At 45.6% G+C, this 18,873-nt stretch overlaps 1 protein-coding gene across 3 annotated transcripts in view; it reads right to left on the reverse strand.

The window, feature by feature from the left end:
* Positions 1-18,611, reverse strand: part of TGFB2 (transforming growth factor beta 2) — an 82,407-nt gene extending 63,796 nt beyond the window's left edge. The window contains exons 1-2 of one of the 3 annotated variants that reach the window (XM_027610640.2): positions 17,660-18,611; positions 4,075-4,158 (exon numbers count right to left, since the gene is read on the reverse strand). In XM_027610640.2, coding sequence (XP_027466441.1) covers positions 4,075-4,158; positions 17,660-18,005 — 430 coding nt within the window. In that variant the 5' untranslated portion in view covers positions 18,006-18,611. The remainder of the gene's footprint in view (positions 1-4,074; positions 4,159-17,659) is intronic. The other 2 variants (XM_027610638.1, XM_027610639.1) reach the window with 2 other exon arrangements.
* Positions 18,612-18,873: the final 262 nt, after the last annotated feature.

The raw sequence follows: 18,873 nt of genomic DNA on the forward strand, positions 1-18,873 counted from the left end.
TCTCTGACCTCCTTCAAGCCTCTGCTTTGATGCCACCCTATTCCTGTGCCCTCCCACACCCAACTTCTTTGAAGTTGCAACTCACCTCTCCATCCCTAACCCTGCTCTATGTTTTCCCCTCTAATATTTTCAACTTCTGCCATCCTTATTTAATTTTTTAAATGAATGATTTACCTTCCTCCAATGCATGGACCTCTCTAAGGACCAAGGGTTTTGCTGTTTTATTCACTGATGGCCTCACACAGTGCCTAGACGCCCAGTAGATGCCGCTGAATGAACTAATGTATCCTAAGAACATTCTGTTTTTATCTGCATCCTCCCACAGTCTCTGCATGCATTTGACATTTATCTTAAAACTGGATCTATATTTGTAATTAATGTAGAGATCTTGTCATTAAAGGCTCTTTGGAAAGTAGAATTGACATTACCCACCCTTCTTTTCATACTTCAATAGCCAAGCGGGATGGTTAGTGATACAGACCACGAAGAATTGGATATTTCTCTAAATAGTTTGACAGCCCAAAAATCCTACAGTAGGTATAGAATATCCACACTGTGGGGCTGGATTCAAAATTCTCATGGTTCCAAAATAACCAAAATAACATCAGCATAGCAGGTGGCATAGGATTGCACAAATGCCAAGTAATTTATCCTTAACTTTTCTTTTTAAAAGCTGATCAGATTTGCACCTGCTCTAATACCTCTGGTTGAGAAAAACCTCACTTGGAAGCAGAAAACCGCTGTTACTCAAAGCTGAGTCTGGCTGAGAGAGTAGAGTTTACATTCCATTGTCGGCCAGATCCTTACCCCATGGAATGTCTGAGAACAGGATTCAGGCCATGAAGAGGTCGGCAGTGCTTCGACCAAACACAACCTCAGGGAATTAAACCTTATACATCGACTTATACATTGTGTCACTTACACATCGTACCTTAGTTTTCAAAATCCCCTTCCCACTCACAGTGGCCCAGCTCAAGGCACCTGGGTGGATTCTCATTGGCTTACACACTCACTGCCCCCTCTGTGGTGAACAGCGGCCAGGGGAGATGTGTGATCCTGCAGACAACCGGTCTACCTCGATCTCTGTATGCACTTGGGAGAAGGGAAAGCATGGGGCCAAGACTCTGTTGTGCTTTGGGTGAAGGGTCCCACACTCGCAGAACCAGTTGATCACACAGAGGCCCTGCTTCATCTGAATCCTTCCATGCTGGAGGACTGTGGGTAAACAGACCTGCATCATCACAGCATCCACTGCCTTGAGCGGCCGCAGACTACGATAAGATCAGAATAACCATGTAGAGCCCGCTTACAGGTACACAAGCATCAGCTCCACCCACCCCGGCCATTCGGACTCTGCAGCTCTGGGCCAGGGCTGGGGAATCTGCTCTTCAGGACACCTCGGGAGACGCACATGCAGGCCATGCTTGGAGCAACAATGTCTCGCAACCACCACAGAGTTCCTTCAAAGCCTCTCACTCAGTAAAGATGTGAAAAAAGACAAAACCCAAACCCCAGAACCACCTGAATTTGCCTTCACAACTTTTAATCCATGTACTCACAGAGACTGTCTCAGTTGCTGATCTTCTAGATTCTTAGGTCTCGGTAGGAAAAGCTTCAGGCAGGCTAACGTTATCTTAACCAAGAATGTGGGGGCTAATGAATTGAAAAAAAGAAAAATGATTCAGCAACCACATGGGCTGTGCGGAGCAAGGACCATTTCGTCCTCCAGGGGATTTCAGTGAAATCATGGGTGTCAGAACACGGAGTTATCAACTACACCCAGGTTAGAGAGTGAGAACAGCAAGAGGCGCCACGGGCCCTGGGCTCCCTCCAGCCGCTCCCAACATCTCCTTGGAATGGAGAGGCGGTTCACACAAGGTGACAGGGATGGCCCTCGAGCTGCTTGGCACAGGCCGGCCTCCACTTAACGAGTGCTCAGAATCACACTCAGCATGGAGAAATTCACCCTGACCCTGGACACTTGCCCCCTGGCATCCACTCACTTACATTTTTACTCAATTACTATTTCTAAGAACAGAGACAAAAAAAAAAAAAAAAAAAAAATGCAGAGCCCCACTGCTTAGCAGTCTTCCGTGGAAGGTCTGAAAGGGGTCCGCAGAGCCTTCCCATGGGCCTGGAGGCTGGGTGCGTGGAGGAGCCCCGCACTGTCCAGGAATCTCCGTGGAGCTTGCACAGTCTCTCCCTTCCACACCCTCGGAGACACTCCTGATTTTCCCAGACTCACTAAAGAGCAGGGTGGGTTTCCAGTGTGTTTTCACCAAAGAAAGAAGGAGGCTTGCAGCAATGAAATGATCGAAAATAACCCCAAGCGAGGAGTGTCTGAGAGGAAAAACCACACAGAGAACCAGGATAGCCCTCTCAACTTGTTTACTATGGGAAGAAAAGATGAAAAGGAAATTAATCCAAAGTAGTCACTGAGACAATTATAAAAATTAATGGGGCAGGACTGCCAAGGAAAAGCAAAAGGAAGGCCAGAAAATCTGGGGGCTCTGTGGTCTGGTGGAGGGCGTCGAGGCCAGACCTGAATTCAGATTCTGGCTCTGCCCCTGCCTCTCTCCCCGCCCCTCCCCCCCCCCCCCCCCCCCCACCGCGAGTGTGCTATGACCAAGGACAAGGTATTTTCCTCTCCAAGCCACAGTTTCCTGACACGTGGGGATGGTCGCCCCGGCCGTCCCCAACCTACCAACAGGGGAGGACCAGGACGCTGTGTGTCCCAGTGCCAGGGCATAGGAGGGACTCAACAAATGCTTTCCTTCTCTTATTCCCTTCCCTTTTCTTTTCCAAAGAGCTAGTGGGAAAAACATCAGACAATTAAATCCTTGGTTTAGATAGTGAAATAAAATACAAATGTAGAGGTTGAAAACAAAATATATTCTGTCTCACAAAAGGGAAATTGAAAAGCATGGATTAAACCTTTTACTCTCTATTCACATGGCAGCTTCTAGCCACTTTCGTACATGAAAATAAATGTATATTCTCAATAGAATCAGTTCTTTTTCGAGGAAACCCGGCTTAAACCACTGTAAATAAACTACTTCAATCCTTCATTCCTTGATTCCTAAGAAGCAAGGTTAGGCATGGTAAACTGCAGAGGAGGCTATACCAGTGAACCCGATTATCTACTAAGGTAACAAAAACATTTCTGTTGTCCGTATCTGGGACCCCTGCCCACACTGATTATCAGTATAATGTAAACCTTCTTGGGGTCCTAAACATGTGAGTGAACTAACGCTAGGACTGTGAGTCTATTTCATTTCTTCCTGAACATGGATCAGGGACAACTGGGCCCCCGTGTTCTTAAATATCAGGACCACCTAAGTCCTATTCTTTGCTGTGATCTCACTGCTCAGCATACAGTAGGCTCTCAATAAAAGCCGATTGAATTGATTAGTGTTCCAAATCAGAAAGCCCTGAGACCTCAGTGCTCCTCAGCCTGACATGCAGTGCTAGCTCCGAGGGGTTTGCACTTGTGCTGAGGGTCAGGGCTCAGTGGCAAGCTCCCAGGGCCAGTCAGCCAAGATTTGACCCATGACAACCCATTCCCATTCTCATGCAACCCAGGAATGACAATAGGAAGGTCACAAATAGTGGCGACTCTCCCACAGGCCTCCCTCCAGAACTTCAAAGGAAAGAAAAGCTCCTTCGTCCCCTTCAGGTCAATACAAGAAACATTAATTGAGCGACTACTGTATGCCAGGCGTGAGAACAGAGATATAAAAAAAAAAGACACCCCAAAAGGACCCCTGATATTCTGGCCATACGGCTCAACCCTCCAGAGGGCATCAACCACGGGGGTTAGCAGATCTGGATTTCAGACCACCGTGTCACCCCCTAGAGCACAGATCTCATGTACCCACAACCCATTCTTGCACATACGGCCATCAAATCATTTACGGACTAAAAATTGGGCGCACCTTTGTGGCTGTTCAGCTACAAGGCTGCATGCCAGAATTCTCTCTGGCCTCTGACAAGTTCCCCCACAGGAGACAGACACTAAAGATGGACTTGATAACACTATGTCAAATGAGGTATAAAGCAGACAAGTGTACTCACCAAGGTACCCACAGAGCACCTGGGACTGTCTGGAGCACAAGCTGCCCACTGAGCCAGAGGGTGTTGTAACAACTGGGCAGACAGCTAGGAGTTTTAAAAAGCACAGTCATTAGCTATTTTACTGAGGCGATGCCTTGCACAGAGCTATACAAAGATTCAAAGTCGAAGCGGGCTCTCTGAATGTATTTATTCCCCCACACATATAAGGTCACCGCTACTCGGGGACCAAGGCTCTAGAAGGGATTCTGGATTCTGTTCCCAGATCTCAGGCTCCTGAGTTCCGTTTTCCCTTTAACACGCTCTAGCGTCCAAATCACAATGTACAGTTTATACATGGAAATGGTAAAATAAATACCGTGACTCATGTCAAAGATGAACAGGAAAGGCCTTGACCTCCTTTGACAAAAGACAGCCTACGCGTTATGAATAAAAATCAATGTTTCATTTGGTTGGCCTAGACTTCAGGTTCCTTAAATATAAGTGTATCTTGGTTTGGTGCTGCTCCGCTGCAGTTTAAAAATCTAGGGCTGCTCGGGATGGATTAAACATTCTCTTCCATGATAGTTATTACATCACGAAATTTTAAACTTTCATTTCTTTAAAGTAACAGCAACGACATCTTGTATACCACCCGCCATATTCTTATAAAAGAAAATATACCAAAAAATACCCTCAATGGAAGAGAAAACACTGCTAAGTGTTCTATCTGGGGTCGAATCAATGACAAATACAGGATTTTTGCGTAAGAAGACGTAGGTTGAAACCCCTGCCCTGTCACTGGTTTCCTGTGAATCTCTGAACAAGTGGCTGGATTCACCCAAGCCTCAGTTTCTATACATGAAGCATACATCATGCTACCCCTGAGGGTTTTAGAAGCTCACGAAGAGATGTTATATTTAAGAGACTGGCAAATAAGAAGTGATCAAGGGACGTAATAATATTAGTTATATAACTTATTTGACAAATGAATCCCTGACTGACTTCCAGGCCTGGGGTGAATATATTTCTTTCCTAGCTCCTCACATGGATTTAACATCCATGTCCCTGCCATTCGTCTAGGGCATGTCTTCCAGAAGTAGCCTGTCACTCTGCAAACCGGACTTGAAAACTTCTTTTGACAAAAGACAAAAGGCCTTGTGGAGTCCTCTCCCCCCCCCCTTTTTTTTTTGGTCAGATTTGTGCCTTTTATCTCTCAATTTGAAAATGGACAAGGAAGCCTTTTTCCATCCCCTGTAACTTACCGTCTCCAACATTCAGCCCACTAACAAGCCCCCCGTGACATGCTTTCACGCTTCCGTGGGACACACCTCCCAGTCAGAACTCTGTGTCACTGGGATTATGGGGCACTGGAGGACCCGCAGAGGCATGGACGAGGAAGGTCCCCTCAGAGCTTTCTGCAACATACTGTTTTCATGTTGCCACCATATGCTGTTACCAGTTGCCATCTGCTCACATATGTTCTCACCAAGAAGCAACCATGTTGTTTATTTTTAGAGGCTCTCCACAGCCTTAACCCGGAGCAAATTCCCTCAAAGAACCAGTCAGCAAAGACAAGAAGCTACACTGGGTATAAACTGTTTGTCACAAGATTAGCAAGTCAAACAAAATCTTCTCATTCATATCTGACCTCTAACAAGAGATGCTGAAAGTTATCTTAAATAAAAATCTCCAAGAATGTAACCAGGGAAAGGCAGAATATGCAGAGGAAGTTGCTTGGTTAGCAATACTTTTTCTTCCAACTATGGCCCTGTGCGGGTTCTTGGGGGGATTTCACTCCTTTTCCTGGGAAACAGCACCTTCTTCAGGCCAGTGGATGTTGTGGTGCAGAGGAGGGACAGTTCTAGTAACAGAATCCAGATCCCTGAAATTGCTCCAGGTCACCCAGGTCAAAGGAAGTCTGGATGGGACCAGGGAGAGGTCACTACTGTCACTGGCAACTTCCAGCAAGCAGTCCGCAAGTATGCCCCTTTGGTTTACTTTTACTATGCCATAAAGCTGCAGTATTAAAATCCTTTCTTTCCTTTTTTGTTCTGTTTTGTTTGTTTGTTTTTAAGCAGGGTCAAAAAAGACAGGCACTCTGGTGCTGACCCAGGGCCCCAGAAGTAGAGACCATGAATTGGGTGGAGATATAAGTGATGCTTCCAGTGATCATTTAGGTCAAAGAAAGCAATGCTTAGTTTTTTCAAAAATCAATTTCAACAGTCTGTAGGGGTCAAGTGGCATAGGGGTAGGAATACACTTTTGTAGAGCAGTGAGGCTTTGGCAGATGTGAAATGCTCGATAAAATGTGAAAACCTATAAAAATCCAAGACAATTAGTTTTAGAGAAATAATCCTCTTTAGAAGTACCTGGGCATTCACTAACCGATCGTGGAGGACGACCACTCACATAAGTTGTAAGATAGAAATGGTCCTGGAATTAAAGTTTTGCCTGGGTAACTTACAAAGCTTCTAAAAGACTACAATGTTAACCATAAAACTTCATTTTGCCTGGGATGACCCAGCTAAGAAATAAAGCAACAAAACAAAACAAAAATGCACAGTGTTTCCAGAGCGTCTTTCTGAACTCCTGCCTAAGAATCACCTGGCCTCCTCATCAAGGTGCAGGTTTCTGGGGCCCACCTGAAAACTACTGAATCATAATCTGGATGGAGGCTACAAGATGAAGATTTGGGAATCTGCATTTATAATAAGCACTACTGGTGATACAGGGAATTCTTTTGCATGGTAAAATTTGAGAAACTTTGGTATAGGCTTTTGTTTGGTATAGGCTACAGTTTCAAGAAGGGCCTTTTATTAAGACAAAATCAGAGAGGGAGACAAACCGTAAGAGATTCAGCTATAGGAAACAAACAGCGGGTAGCTGGAGGGGAGGTGGGGGGGGGATGGGGTAACAGGGTGATGGGCATGAGGGAGAGCACTTGATGGAATGAGCACTGGGTGTTATACGCTACTGATGAATCACTGAACTCTACCCCAGAAACTAATAAGACACTATATGCTAATTAGTCTAATTTAAGTAAAATGAAATAAAATTTTTTTTAAAGAGGCCTTTTACAAAATCTCACTTGGCCTCGAGACTATCCAACCAGGTGGATCGTTCTGAGTAAGTAGGGGTTTTGTGTAGTGTGAAGGTGTCTATATGATAAAGACTTTCTCCCTGCAGTGATATCATAAACATAATTAAATGCCATTACAAATGCTCCAGTAAACTCTGTCTGATTAGTCTCCTCCTCCATCCCTCCGAACCTTCCCTACAAACATTCCTCTCAGGATTGTAGCAGGTCCATCAGTGGGTACTATCATTTCCTCTTAAGACAAACTCCAGGGAGTTTCTACTTTACTTAGAGAATTCCCAACAAATGTTACTGAGAAAGGGCAAGCTGCTGATCCCAAATATATAATGACTCGGGGTCAGTTTGGCTCAGGACCCTCTTTCTAGAATCTGGACACTAGTGCCAAAGAATTAATGAAATTAGACATGACTCTCTACACATAGTTTCATTGTTGATGGTGATATTTTGTGACCGTGGGCTTCCTCTGAAACACAGCTCTCTCCAAGACAAACTAGCACCAGTCACCTCATTGTATGGGGGAGAAAAAGCACAAGTTTAGTGGGTGAAACAGCATCAGTTCAGGATTTAGTTCATAGGTCTGACCAGTAACTTCCATTAACACACTTACCAAGCTAAGGCTTTCTACTATGAAGAGGTACAAATGAATGACTAAATTATTATTCAAATCAACATGATTTTTTAGCAGACATCTCTAAAGGTGAGAACAGGTGCTTCAGAACCCGAGGAGCTGGCCAAAATTCAGCTTTGGTTCTACTCAGCTACTTCTGGTTAAAGCCAGGAACTCTAGCCCGCTCCCACCTCTGTTCCTTTCTCATTAACATCCAGAGCCCCAAATGCCCAGGTATGATGAGCTGGATGTGGAAACATTTCCCCGCAGAAAGCCCAAACAGACCTCAGTTCCCTTACCAAATCACCTATCTTCTGGGGAAAAAAAAAAAAAAAAAAAGTCCTCCATCTGTGATTTTTTTATTTCTCCTTCTTAAGTGGTATCTGAATAAGTCATCCATTCTTTTGGCTGCTTGGTCAGCCAGCAACTTACTTATAAGGGTTTATTATAAAGCAAGTAGCAACAACTTCAATGGTATTGTCATTAAGATATCAAAGCAGAAGTGAAAATGAGATTAAGCCAATGGATAGGAAAATAAATGACCAAAGAAGAACCAAACCCCCAAATGGAAGGAATGACAAAGTCCCTGCTGCCTCTGGTACAGAGAGAATAATCACTGATGAATTTGGTCTAAAAAAGCATTGAACTGCCAATGCTGAGATGAATCCAAAACTTAAAAATTAAATATTTTCCCGGAAATTCCCATTTATGTTTGGACAACCATCAATATTTTCATGCTCTCAAAAGACACACACACAAAATGTGCAGTGTTCTCTTCTAGATGGTGATTCCGTATAGATTTGCAAAGGTCACCGGACCTGCAGTCATTTCAGGGTCTTTCTCAAAACCAAACTTTGCATTCCTGTTCACAAGATCAAGTAACAAGTAAGGACTCTTACAACAGCTTCAGGTTATGAATGAGCAGTTATTTGTGAACTAGCTTTGTCAAGACAGATGTGGTATTTGTCAGTGTGGTGTGGGTTAGATAGGGAAAGCCAAATGAACAGAGCCAAGGTCTAAGTCACATTTTTCTTTTTCTTTCAGGAGACTGGAAAGATGCTACAGGATTTCCTGAAACAAACAACATTTCCAAAAAAAGCAGTCGGAGTCTCAAATGGCGAGAACCCAGTGTGTCCACTTCAGGAATAGCCTGCTTCCCGATCACCAACACGTAGGCAGCCAGGAGGGCCTGAAGGAAGAGTGGCACTGTCCCCGTGTAACGCGGGGAACGTGCCAGCAGATGGGCAAACAGCTGCCTGAGGAGCTCAGAAACACATTCGGGTTATTTTCAGAAGGTTCGAGCTTCACAACCTGCAGAAAGCATTTTCCATTTGCCTTGAGTTCCTCAAATCCTTGTGGTTCAAGGACTATCTAAGCCCCACATTTCCAGCTTATCAGGTGGTAACGTTCGGAAGGGCTCATTTGAGAGAATGAAGGGATGGTCCTGGCCCACAAAGAATAGCTTTCTCAGCACCAGGAGGCTTCCGCTCCTTCTAACAGATGCTAAATCCGGTAAACTCAACTCCTCTTGGACAGCAATGTTTTCTCACACCAGTGAATGGCCTCACTCGGCTGCCCCAGGAAAGCTGGATGCTACCTCACACGGAGAACGCCTTGCACTGTTAACAACCACCCAGGGCCTGGTGCGGCCTCTCCTCTCTGCTATCACCTCCCACGTTTTCATTTCCTCCTCAAACCCTTTGCCATGACACTTGACCACGCTCTCCTCTTCCTGTCACATCCGTCTTCCTCTTTGAGACTTCTACTCCCTCATGTCATTTTGTTGCTAAGGCTTTTAAAAAAAAAAAAAAAATGAATCACCTGACAGCCAAGAAACTGTTGTGACCAGTGTTTGATTATGGAAGTGAAATGAGGTCCACCACAGTCTAACTTTGGCTGCCCAACCTGGCTCAGCCTTAACTCCAAATGGCCTGGCTTCCTTCTCCACAGACCCTCACTGGGGGCGGGGGGCGGAGAGACAGAAAACCCGTGAGGAAAGGCTGAGCCAGGCCCAGAAGCACATTACCCAGAAACACCCTCTGGATGTTAGCATCTTAGGAACAACATCCCCTCCTTCCTTCACTGGACTTCAAACCTTATAACCGAGCAAGAGAAAGAGGTGAATGCTGTGTGAGTCATATGCATGTTTTAATACCACTGAAATATAGAGCCTCTCTACCAACTAAAACAAGACCAGTTTTTAACAATTGCCATAGGCCTGGAGCTGGGCTTCTTGTCTTTGGTGCTACTTCTTCCCCTTCTGTCTCTGAGACTCTTTTGGTGCAATTCCGTTTTATTTATACTCCTTCTTTTCCTTATTGGGTCTGTGTGGCTCCAAAGCCCGAGCTCACTGCACCACTACCCTTCCCAAATAAATTAATTGCCTTCCCAAATAAATTAATTCTCTGAAAGAGACAAGAGGAATCCCCCATCAATCAAACTTATCAGAACTCTTGTGAAGAAATGGTTGCAGTTAATGACCAAACCCAGGGACCTGATAAATCATAATTTTTTATCAACCAAAATGTAGTGAGAAAAGTCGAATGTGTTAAAGGCAGGGAAAAAGACCCAGGGTCGTATCCAAGGCTTCAGGGGTATATAGCCTTTTGTAGGGAAAGAATTCAGAGCTTAAGGATGTAATGGCTGGGAGGAGAGGACAAGACACCACTCTTGCATGGATGCCCTACATCATTTCTCCAGAGGGCAAGGAAAGTCATGCTCTCCATTTCCTGGTCTCTATTGTAGGGCCTCTTTTATTTGTGGTAACTAAGAGCCTTACTTTCAATAAGCCATCCCTGACAGAAGTAGCTATGCCCATGTCCTCATACGTCACAGGGAAAATGCTAGTAAATACTAGTACGGATTCTAAAGGGTTGCTTGTAAGGATCAAATAAGGACATACAGGTAAAATATTTAAGACTATACTTGACACAGTCAGTACTCAGTGAAGGTTAGCTGCCATCACTATTCTCACCATGATTTTCTTCATTGTAAAACTGGAAATGGGAAATGTATGGGTATGAGAAACCCAGTGTTGCTGTAACCACAGTGTTATGATCCATCAAGCATATTCTCCCTGATAATGAAGGTGAGTAGATTTCATCTCTCTACATCTCCTGGTCCTGATACTTAGGAAACATAGAGCCTTCATCTGGTGGTTCCATCTTATTCTCTAAAGGGAAATGCTCATCCATTTATGAGGCATGTATTGAGCAAATACAATGCACTGGTTCTGTAAGAGTTAGCTCCTGTTCTGAGGCAATTTACAAACCAGCGAAGAAGACAGCTGGACCACAACTAGATTTTATCAACAGCAAAAGAAAAGAGGCTGCTTTAGAGATGAGTATCAGTCTTGTGGGAATGCAGGGATGAACTGATTCACATGACTGGGAAAACCAAAGGTTTTGGCATCTGAAGAAACCTCAGAGGATGTTTAGAGGTGTTAAAAGATGGATCTCCAATGGAAGAAACAGCATAGACAAAGGCCTGGAGGCACGAAAATAAATGACCCATTTGGATAAAGACGAAGAAGGTGATGTGGCTGGAGTGTAGCTTGTAGCAAGAATGGGATTTAGCAAGAGGTGGGGCTGAACAAGGAGGGACTGGAACCCGAAAGGTCTTGGATGTTTTCTTAAGAAGTCTGAAATCTTACCAAAGAAGTCTAAATTATCAAGGACTTCTTATATGAGCACAGAGAGTACTAATAGACATGGTGAATGACCAGCCCTTCCAGTCTCTGCTCCCAGTCCCTGAAGTGGCAAAGGTCACCTAAAGACCAATCCAAGAGAGCAAGGGAAATAGATCCACTGAGTAGAACTTACAAAGAAAAGAATGAAGCGCCATGAGATTCCAGGCCAGTGGGAGTGGTTCCCAGGGCATCACTTTTAATCACATTTTTACTATCTCTAAAATACCTCTCTTTAATGTGTCTTGCAATCGATGGCATGTTATAATAGTGTTATTCTTTGCTTAGTGGCACACAAAATAATGGCGCCGTCTGAAAATCAATGATGTTTGAGATTCAGTGAACGATAGCTGCCAAGATCGCCTACTGAGTGCCACGCACAGAGCCAAGTGCTTCTTTAAGACTCTCATCCTGGGTCCTTTACAACCCTAGGAAACAGCTACCTTCCTCATCTTGAGAAGTGAAGCAAGTGAAGCCTGGTTAAGTGAGGCGAACTGCCACGCATGCAGATATTCCAGAACAGTGAAGACGAAGGCAATTCGGAGACTGTGGGCTAGAGGTCAAGGGGGAGTCTGATGCAGAGCCAAGGCCATCAAACCCACCCCAGGACTTAAAGAGGTGGAGGTGTTCACGGTGCAGAGCAGCTCCACACCCACTTCCGGTATCAGAGGTTAGAAAAGAAACAAAACAAATGACAAGCAAAACCCCTCCGCGGTTGCTGCGCGAGGAGAGTTTCTCCTAAACAAATGACGGAGGCAAGCTTTCAGTCTAAACAAACCCATCAAAGAGTCCTTAGCCTGTTATTAAATTTAAAGTACCTGGAGAACACTGAATTCCTAGGTTTAAAACGATCTTTGTTTAAAGAATATTAAAAAACAAAAGCACGCCATATGGTTTCAAAATGACAATGGAAACGTTTGTTTATCTGGGCCAGAGGCACATTTCATCAAGCTGTTCCGAGCCTGCAAAGTGGAATACACCCTGCAGCAGAAGGGCTGCCTGCGTAGAGCGAGCACATCTGGCAAATCCAGAGCCTCTCTCCAGGATCCGTCAGGACCGGAAATGCTACATCAAGACAGCTGAAAGGGCTGTTTTCCGAGCTCCTTCACGCAGTCGCTCTGCCCTAAGGCTGCTCACCTTTCTGCCGGGAGCAGAGAGGCGGGGGGGGCGGGGCCACAGGGGAGGGAGGAGGCTGACCGACTCCCATCCGGTGGTCGCCAGCACGCTCTCTCAGGGCCGGGCTTCTCCACTCGGTGTCCCTAACCTTCTAAAAATGCAGCCTGGAGTGTGTTGTAATCTCTGGGCGAAGGCCTAAGAGTCAGTGACCTCCTCAGTGCTAACCCAGATTTGATGTGGAATCAACAGTGAGTCATTAGCCTTTTTTTTCGCGTCTCCGTTTCCTCTAGGAAAAATGATCTGTCATTCTTTCATATCTTTATATGAAAGATGCTGCGACTAGGTTACATCAGCGTGTTCTCACCAGGGGAAAGTCGGAATTTACAAAGTGCAGCTCCGTAAGTGGACCCCAGGGGTCGCTGTGGAGACACAGAGGGTGCCAGGTCTCTCTGCCAGGTCAAGGGGTCCCCACCTGCCCCTCTGCAAAGCCCAGCCTCCACGGGACCGGGACTCCTCAGGGGAGGCTCGCGGCGAGCTGTTCTCGCTTGGCAACAAAGCCTGCCCAACTGCTTCAGTTATAAACAGTATTTACTTCTCCTAGTCTTTGAAAAGTAAAAGAAGGAAAGGAGAGGAAATCCTGAAAGAAGAATGTGACCCAAGTTTACTGGAACCACAGTTAGGCACTAGAGTTAGTACAAGCAATGACACAATAAAAATGCAGAAATTGAAGTTTGGTCTGTTGTGTATTAATAACTCAATCATTCTAGAAGTCAAGGGGTCAAATCCGATTGTCTCTGATCTTTCTCTTTTTCTTTCTCAGGCATCCTCACACAGAGAATCTTAAAAAATAAAATCCCTGGATATAAAGCAAAAATACTACTATGTTCCAGCAACTGCTAATATTTTCCTTCATTGGGCAACTGGCCAATAGTCCAGCAATCTGTATACAGAAGGACATGTCCATGAATAGAATCTTAAGTCGAATTCCCCAAAACCATAGTGCTATTAGTATTCATTCTACATTCCACGATTTCACTTGGAAAATTACAGGGGAAATAGAAAAGGAGATTGTTTGCTATTAAAGATTTAACATTCGTGTGAAACAATTACAAAGGAAACTTCATTGTGATGTCTCAGGCTGTATATTTTGGTTTATCTAACTCAATATGATAGAATAAACCAACACAATTATTTACTTTCTTTGGTTGTCTAGGCTGGAGATCCCACTCCTCATTAACATGAACTGCTTATTCTCCTTGCAAGGAAAATCCAAGACAATTCCTCATTTCTTTTTTCTCTGTTCTGACTAACATCACATTGCTGCTGACTGAAGTTACTGATGGGTGGGGCAACATCATTATTTAGGCTAAATGAATGGGAAGTTTTGAGGTCTCCAATTTAGGTGCTTTAGGATCATAATAATAAAGTATCCACCACACAAAATGGTCCAATTCAAGCTCCCATCTCATGAAGATAATTTTCTGATTATCTTTCCATTCAATGCTCTCATTTTAATCTCCTTTTGATCATACAGATATTTGATTTTTAGGGTTATTACTTTTAAAATGGGACTCCTCGCAAAATTCAGTAACCCAAAATCAATAGCAGGGTTACGAGGGCTTCTCAACATGCGCATTACTGGCGATTCTTTGATGTATGTGCTGGTGGTGGTGGGTGGAGGGAACCTGTCCTGTACATTAGAGGATGGTTAGCGACCGTCCCTGGCCTCTACCCATGATATGCTCGTGGCATGCCTTCCCTAAGGGTCATGACAGCCAAAACTCCAGACTTCGCCCCAGGTTCCCTGGGAGGTGGGGGCCAGGGCAAAATCACCACCTTTTAGAACCCCAACACTGCCTGGTTTGTTACAATTAAAACAAGTGAGAGGAAAGATAGAAAATGAAACTTACTGTCTCTTTCTTTTTTTGACTGCCCAAGCCTCTACAGATTTTAACTGTCAATCATCTGGATTCTCAGTCTAGTGAACGGAATCACTCTCGAGATTTCTAAAGCTTTGTGCAGTGTCTTTCCAACAGATATGGCTTGAACTGCAGATGGCTTGTCAAAAGGACTGGAGAGTCCACGAATTCCCACTGGGTAAACTATCGGTAAACCTTAGCATAACTCCACTTTGAGCCTTAAACTAACAGCATGTGAAAAGATCAATATGAATAAATTCAAAACTAATCAGACCCTTTCTTTAAATGTTGACACAGTATTATTTATATCCCATAAATACCTTCTTGACTAAAATTCATCCTAGGAGATTGGCACCTGGCCAGTTCTATTCATATTTACTGTATTTATACAGTATACCGGGCCAAGGATAATATTTAAAACAAAATATGCCTGAGGGCATATACAATATCTCTTATATTTTTACTTTTAAATCTCCACATTGCTAAAAATATGTAGTCTGAATTGTATAAAATGTCCCACAAAGGGCTATCAGCGATCTGTAATGATATATAGCTCATTGAGTATAATTAGAGCATATTTGTAATATTTGAGCTGAAGTCACTCCCTGAACGCTAATAAGTTGATGGTAAAAAATGAACCAGTGATCTTTCCCATGCCTTCATCTCTGGGGCTTATGACCCTTGCCGGATTCACTGCAAGAAATGACAGGCACACTCCCTCCCTTCAGCCACTTCAGTGACGCCTGAGTTGAGAGTTGGGCAGAAAAGTCCTGAAGAAGGAAAGCTATAGTATATAAGCCAATGCTGTACTTTCAATTTGCTCTTTAAAAATACGGTGGAGTGATTTCTTCTTTTCTTCCTTTTTTTTGGAAGGGTTCACTATATTCCAGTATAACTAGAAACTGCTGGAAAATCAGTTAACCTACTTTCTATAAAATTATCCACAGTTCTTGCACAGTAGTATCCAATCTACTCTTAATATGCTTCTCTGCCCCTAAACTTCCATAGAAGCTGGTATTCTCTGTATGAAAACTGATAGTATACTTTTTTTATACTGCACCTAGCAGACCTTTTATCTACTTGGTGGCTGGAGGTGGGATGGAGTAGAGAATCTCCACACTGATCTGAGCTGTCATCCTCTGAAATCCTAACGTTCTGAGAATTTTTCCAGTTTGGGGATGATCATTTTCCCAGGTTGGATCACCTCGGCTCTTTGGACTGAGGTGTGCCGGAAGGAACAAAGAATCAACACTCTTCTTAGGTAACTGGTTCTCCCCACACCTGTCTAATGATGAGGAAGAAATCGGACCTCCTGTCTGTTATAAAAGTGCTGGCAATTCATTTGAACTACTGCTGGTAAACCCGGTTCGGATTCTATATAACCCACTTTACTTGCCCGCCTGCCCAAATACCAGTAGACCGGATACACGTGCTTGAGAAAGCAAACTGACTCAAACTCTCTGTTTGGTCTCAATCATTCTGGACCAATTACAGTGAACTTGTTTTCCTAATATCTCCTTGGCTCCACCCCAGGTAGAAAGCTTTACTTCCTGAGGGGAATAACCAGGGCGCTGTGTATTTATCACCACTGTTGTGGATGGTGCCTAATTACAATAATAAAATCATCCTGCTTGCCAGGATCTCCCGTATCTACTCTGCTCGTGGACAAGAAGAGGAGGTGCAGCAAAAAGAAAGGTGGCCAGGAAGACCGGCAGGAGATCCATGGGCTGACATTCTGAGACTGTCAAGTACAAGACATGGCAAGTCACAGAACTAGGACTTGTCAAACTAAAAATAAATATTAAAAAAGAGAAGTACCACCCTGCAATTAGAACCTCTAGGAGAAAACTATCAAGATGGCCATATTATCTATTTAGGCAAGACACAGAGACTTTGTGAAGGCAGCCAGCAAGTATATAGGGCATGGAAAGGGGAGGAGAGAAATGGGCAACCAATGAAAAAGTTTATGACTTGGGATTTGGAATACGCAAATGTTGAAGCTTTTTTTTTTTCCTTCTTCTTCTTCTTCCTGGTATTTAACCCTCTCAGGTATCACTGGATGCTGCTTCTCCTTTTCTTTTCTTTTTTTTTTTTCCCTAAGAACTTGGAAATCATTCTCAGCTAACTGCCCTCTTCCCTTCCCCCCAGAGGAACTGCGATAAATCACGTCACTCCCGCTGCTACTGTATGCCAACTGGTTTTGAGGACGCTGCCCTCGGAGAAGCCAGTTGAAAAAAAAAAAAAGGAAAGAAAGAAAAATCGGCTGTCTTCTACCCTCTGTGAGATTTAGGAATGCACCGAAGTAACTGCAAGGAAGCCTAAGAGAGCCCAGGGAGCCGAGGGCGGCTCAAGAGTGAGAAAGATAAACGGTAAACCCGTAAGGAAAATGATCTGCTCCACCAGCGATCTTAAGAAGACAGGTCTGAGGGAATACTGAAAAATAACGCGAAGTAAAACACTTTTTTAACATCGTCAGAAACGAAGTTGTCCTTCCTGCCACTCCAGGTGACATCAAAGGGGGACGTGGTGACAAGATCTCGCCTTTGCGGGGTGTAAGCACCCAGCTGTGGCAAGAGATGCAAGAATTGAGGGTTCGGAGGTATTTTTCGAGGGGTCTCCAAATCGGGTTTTGCCTTGGCGATGCTGACATTTTCAGGGGCGTTAGAGACAATAGGGAAGGCTTGGAGAACCCGCTGATAGGTCGGCCCCGAAAGGGGCGCCTTCCGGAGAGGCTAGGTTTGGAGCCACTTTTTTTTTTAACGCTTCGTGCGCCAGTTCAGCAGGCTCCACTCTGCCCGCACCAAAGAAAACAAGCCCACCGAGACGTCCCGGGCTAACTCGGCCCTGGGGAGCGCCTCTCATTTGACAGAGGAGGGGGGCTGAGTCCTGGCTGGTGGCCGGGAAGATATTTTCAGGGGCCAGAAGGAGAGCATAACGCCTCGTACGGGACCGAGGCCTTGGGGGAAGGGAGACATGGAGAAAATCAAGTCGAAAGTGGCGGACTGCAAGCCTAACGTTCTCAGGCACACAACCAGCAAGGAGGTGGGTGGGACGGAGGACCGGAGAGGGGGAGCGCAGACCGGGACCCAGAGCGGGAAGGGCCATCCCTGGAGTCGTGGCGGCCCCGAGAGCCTCGGGCAGCGCTAAGCCTCAGGGAATGGGAGCGAAAAAACAGTACTTACTTTCCGAGGGGAAGAAGGGCGGCATGTCTATTTTGTAAACCTCCTTGGCGTAGTACTCCTCGTCGCTCCTCTCGCGCTCGCAGGCGGCCGCCCTCCGGCTCGCCTTCTCCTGGAGCAAGTCCCTGGTGCTGTTGTAGATGGAAATCACCTCCGGGGGGACTTCCTCGGGCTCGGGATAGTCTTCTGGGGGGCTGGTGAGCTTCAGCTTGCTCAGGATCTGCCCGCGGATCGCCTCGATCCTCTTGCGCATGAACTGGTCCATATCGAGCGTGCTGCAGGTAGACAGGCTGAGCGCGGCCGTGACCAGATGCAGGATCAGAAAAGCGCTCAGCACACAGTAGTGCATTTTTTTTAAAGGTGGAAAAAGTTAAAAAAAAAAAAAAGTTAAAAAAAAACTGAGAAAAAAAAAGAAACCAACAACTCTCAAGTACAGATCAGGTAGATTTTTTTTTTTTAATGCGAAACTTTTGCAAACAATCGAGAGTCAACGTCCAATAGAAAAAGGTATCTTGCTTGAATTCCTTTAAAAAGAAAATGCAAGTCTTTCCAAAAGTGGAAATATTAACACACGATGGGCAGGGGGAACCCTAACTTTGGGGAGTAAGAAAAAGTTTTCTTGGAGCGACGAGATGGGGGGAAAAAAAGAGGCGAGTGGCTATTAGGCAGGAATAAATTTAAGAGGAAACGGAGTTCAGTGTGTCAGTTTCGGGTGCGGAGTGGCGGATCTGAACTCGGCTCCTCCGGCCAAAAGGGAAGAGATGAAAAGGTCCCGGGGCTGGCAGCTGGCGAGCTGGCGGGAGGGGCGCCGGGAGCGCTGTGCGGGGGGCCGCCGAGGCTGGCCGGGCGGTAATTTAGGTATTTAAAGAAGGAGCGGTTCGGCCCTGCCTTCCACTGCGGCGCTGAGAGCGGGAGCAGCCGCGGCTCCGGAGCGGAGAGCGCACACGTGTGTGAGTGTGTGAGTGTGTGAGTGTGTGAGCGGGTGTGTGAGCGCGCGCGCGCGTGTGCGCGCTCTGGGGGCGAGCCCGGCGCGCCGCGGGGAGGCGGGTGCGCTCCGCACGGCGCTCGGGACTCGGTCGGGTCCTGCGCGGGCCGCGGCGGCGGCGGCGGCAGAGGCGGCGACGATCCTGCTCCCGGAGCTGCTGCGCGCGGTGGCCAACACCCCGGCCGGCGCGCGCCAACCCGCCCGGCTACTCCACGTCGTGCCGCCGCTAGCA

Source organism: Zalophus californianus, chromosome 10 (genome assembly GCF_009762305.2).
Source record: "Zalophus californianus isolate mZalCal1 chromosome 10, mZalCal1.pri.v2, whole genome shotgun sequence".
NCBI classification, from domain to species: Eukaryota; Metazoa; Chordata; class Mammalia; order Carnivora; family Otariidae; genus Zalophus; species Zalophus californianus.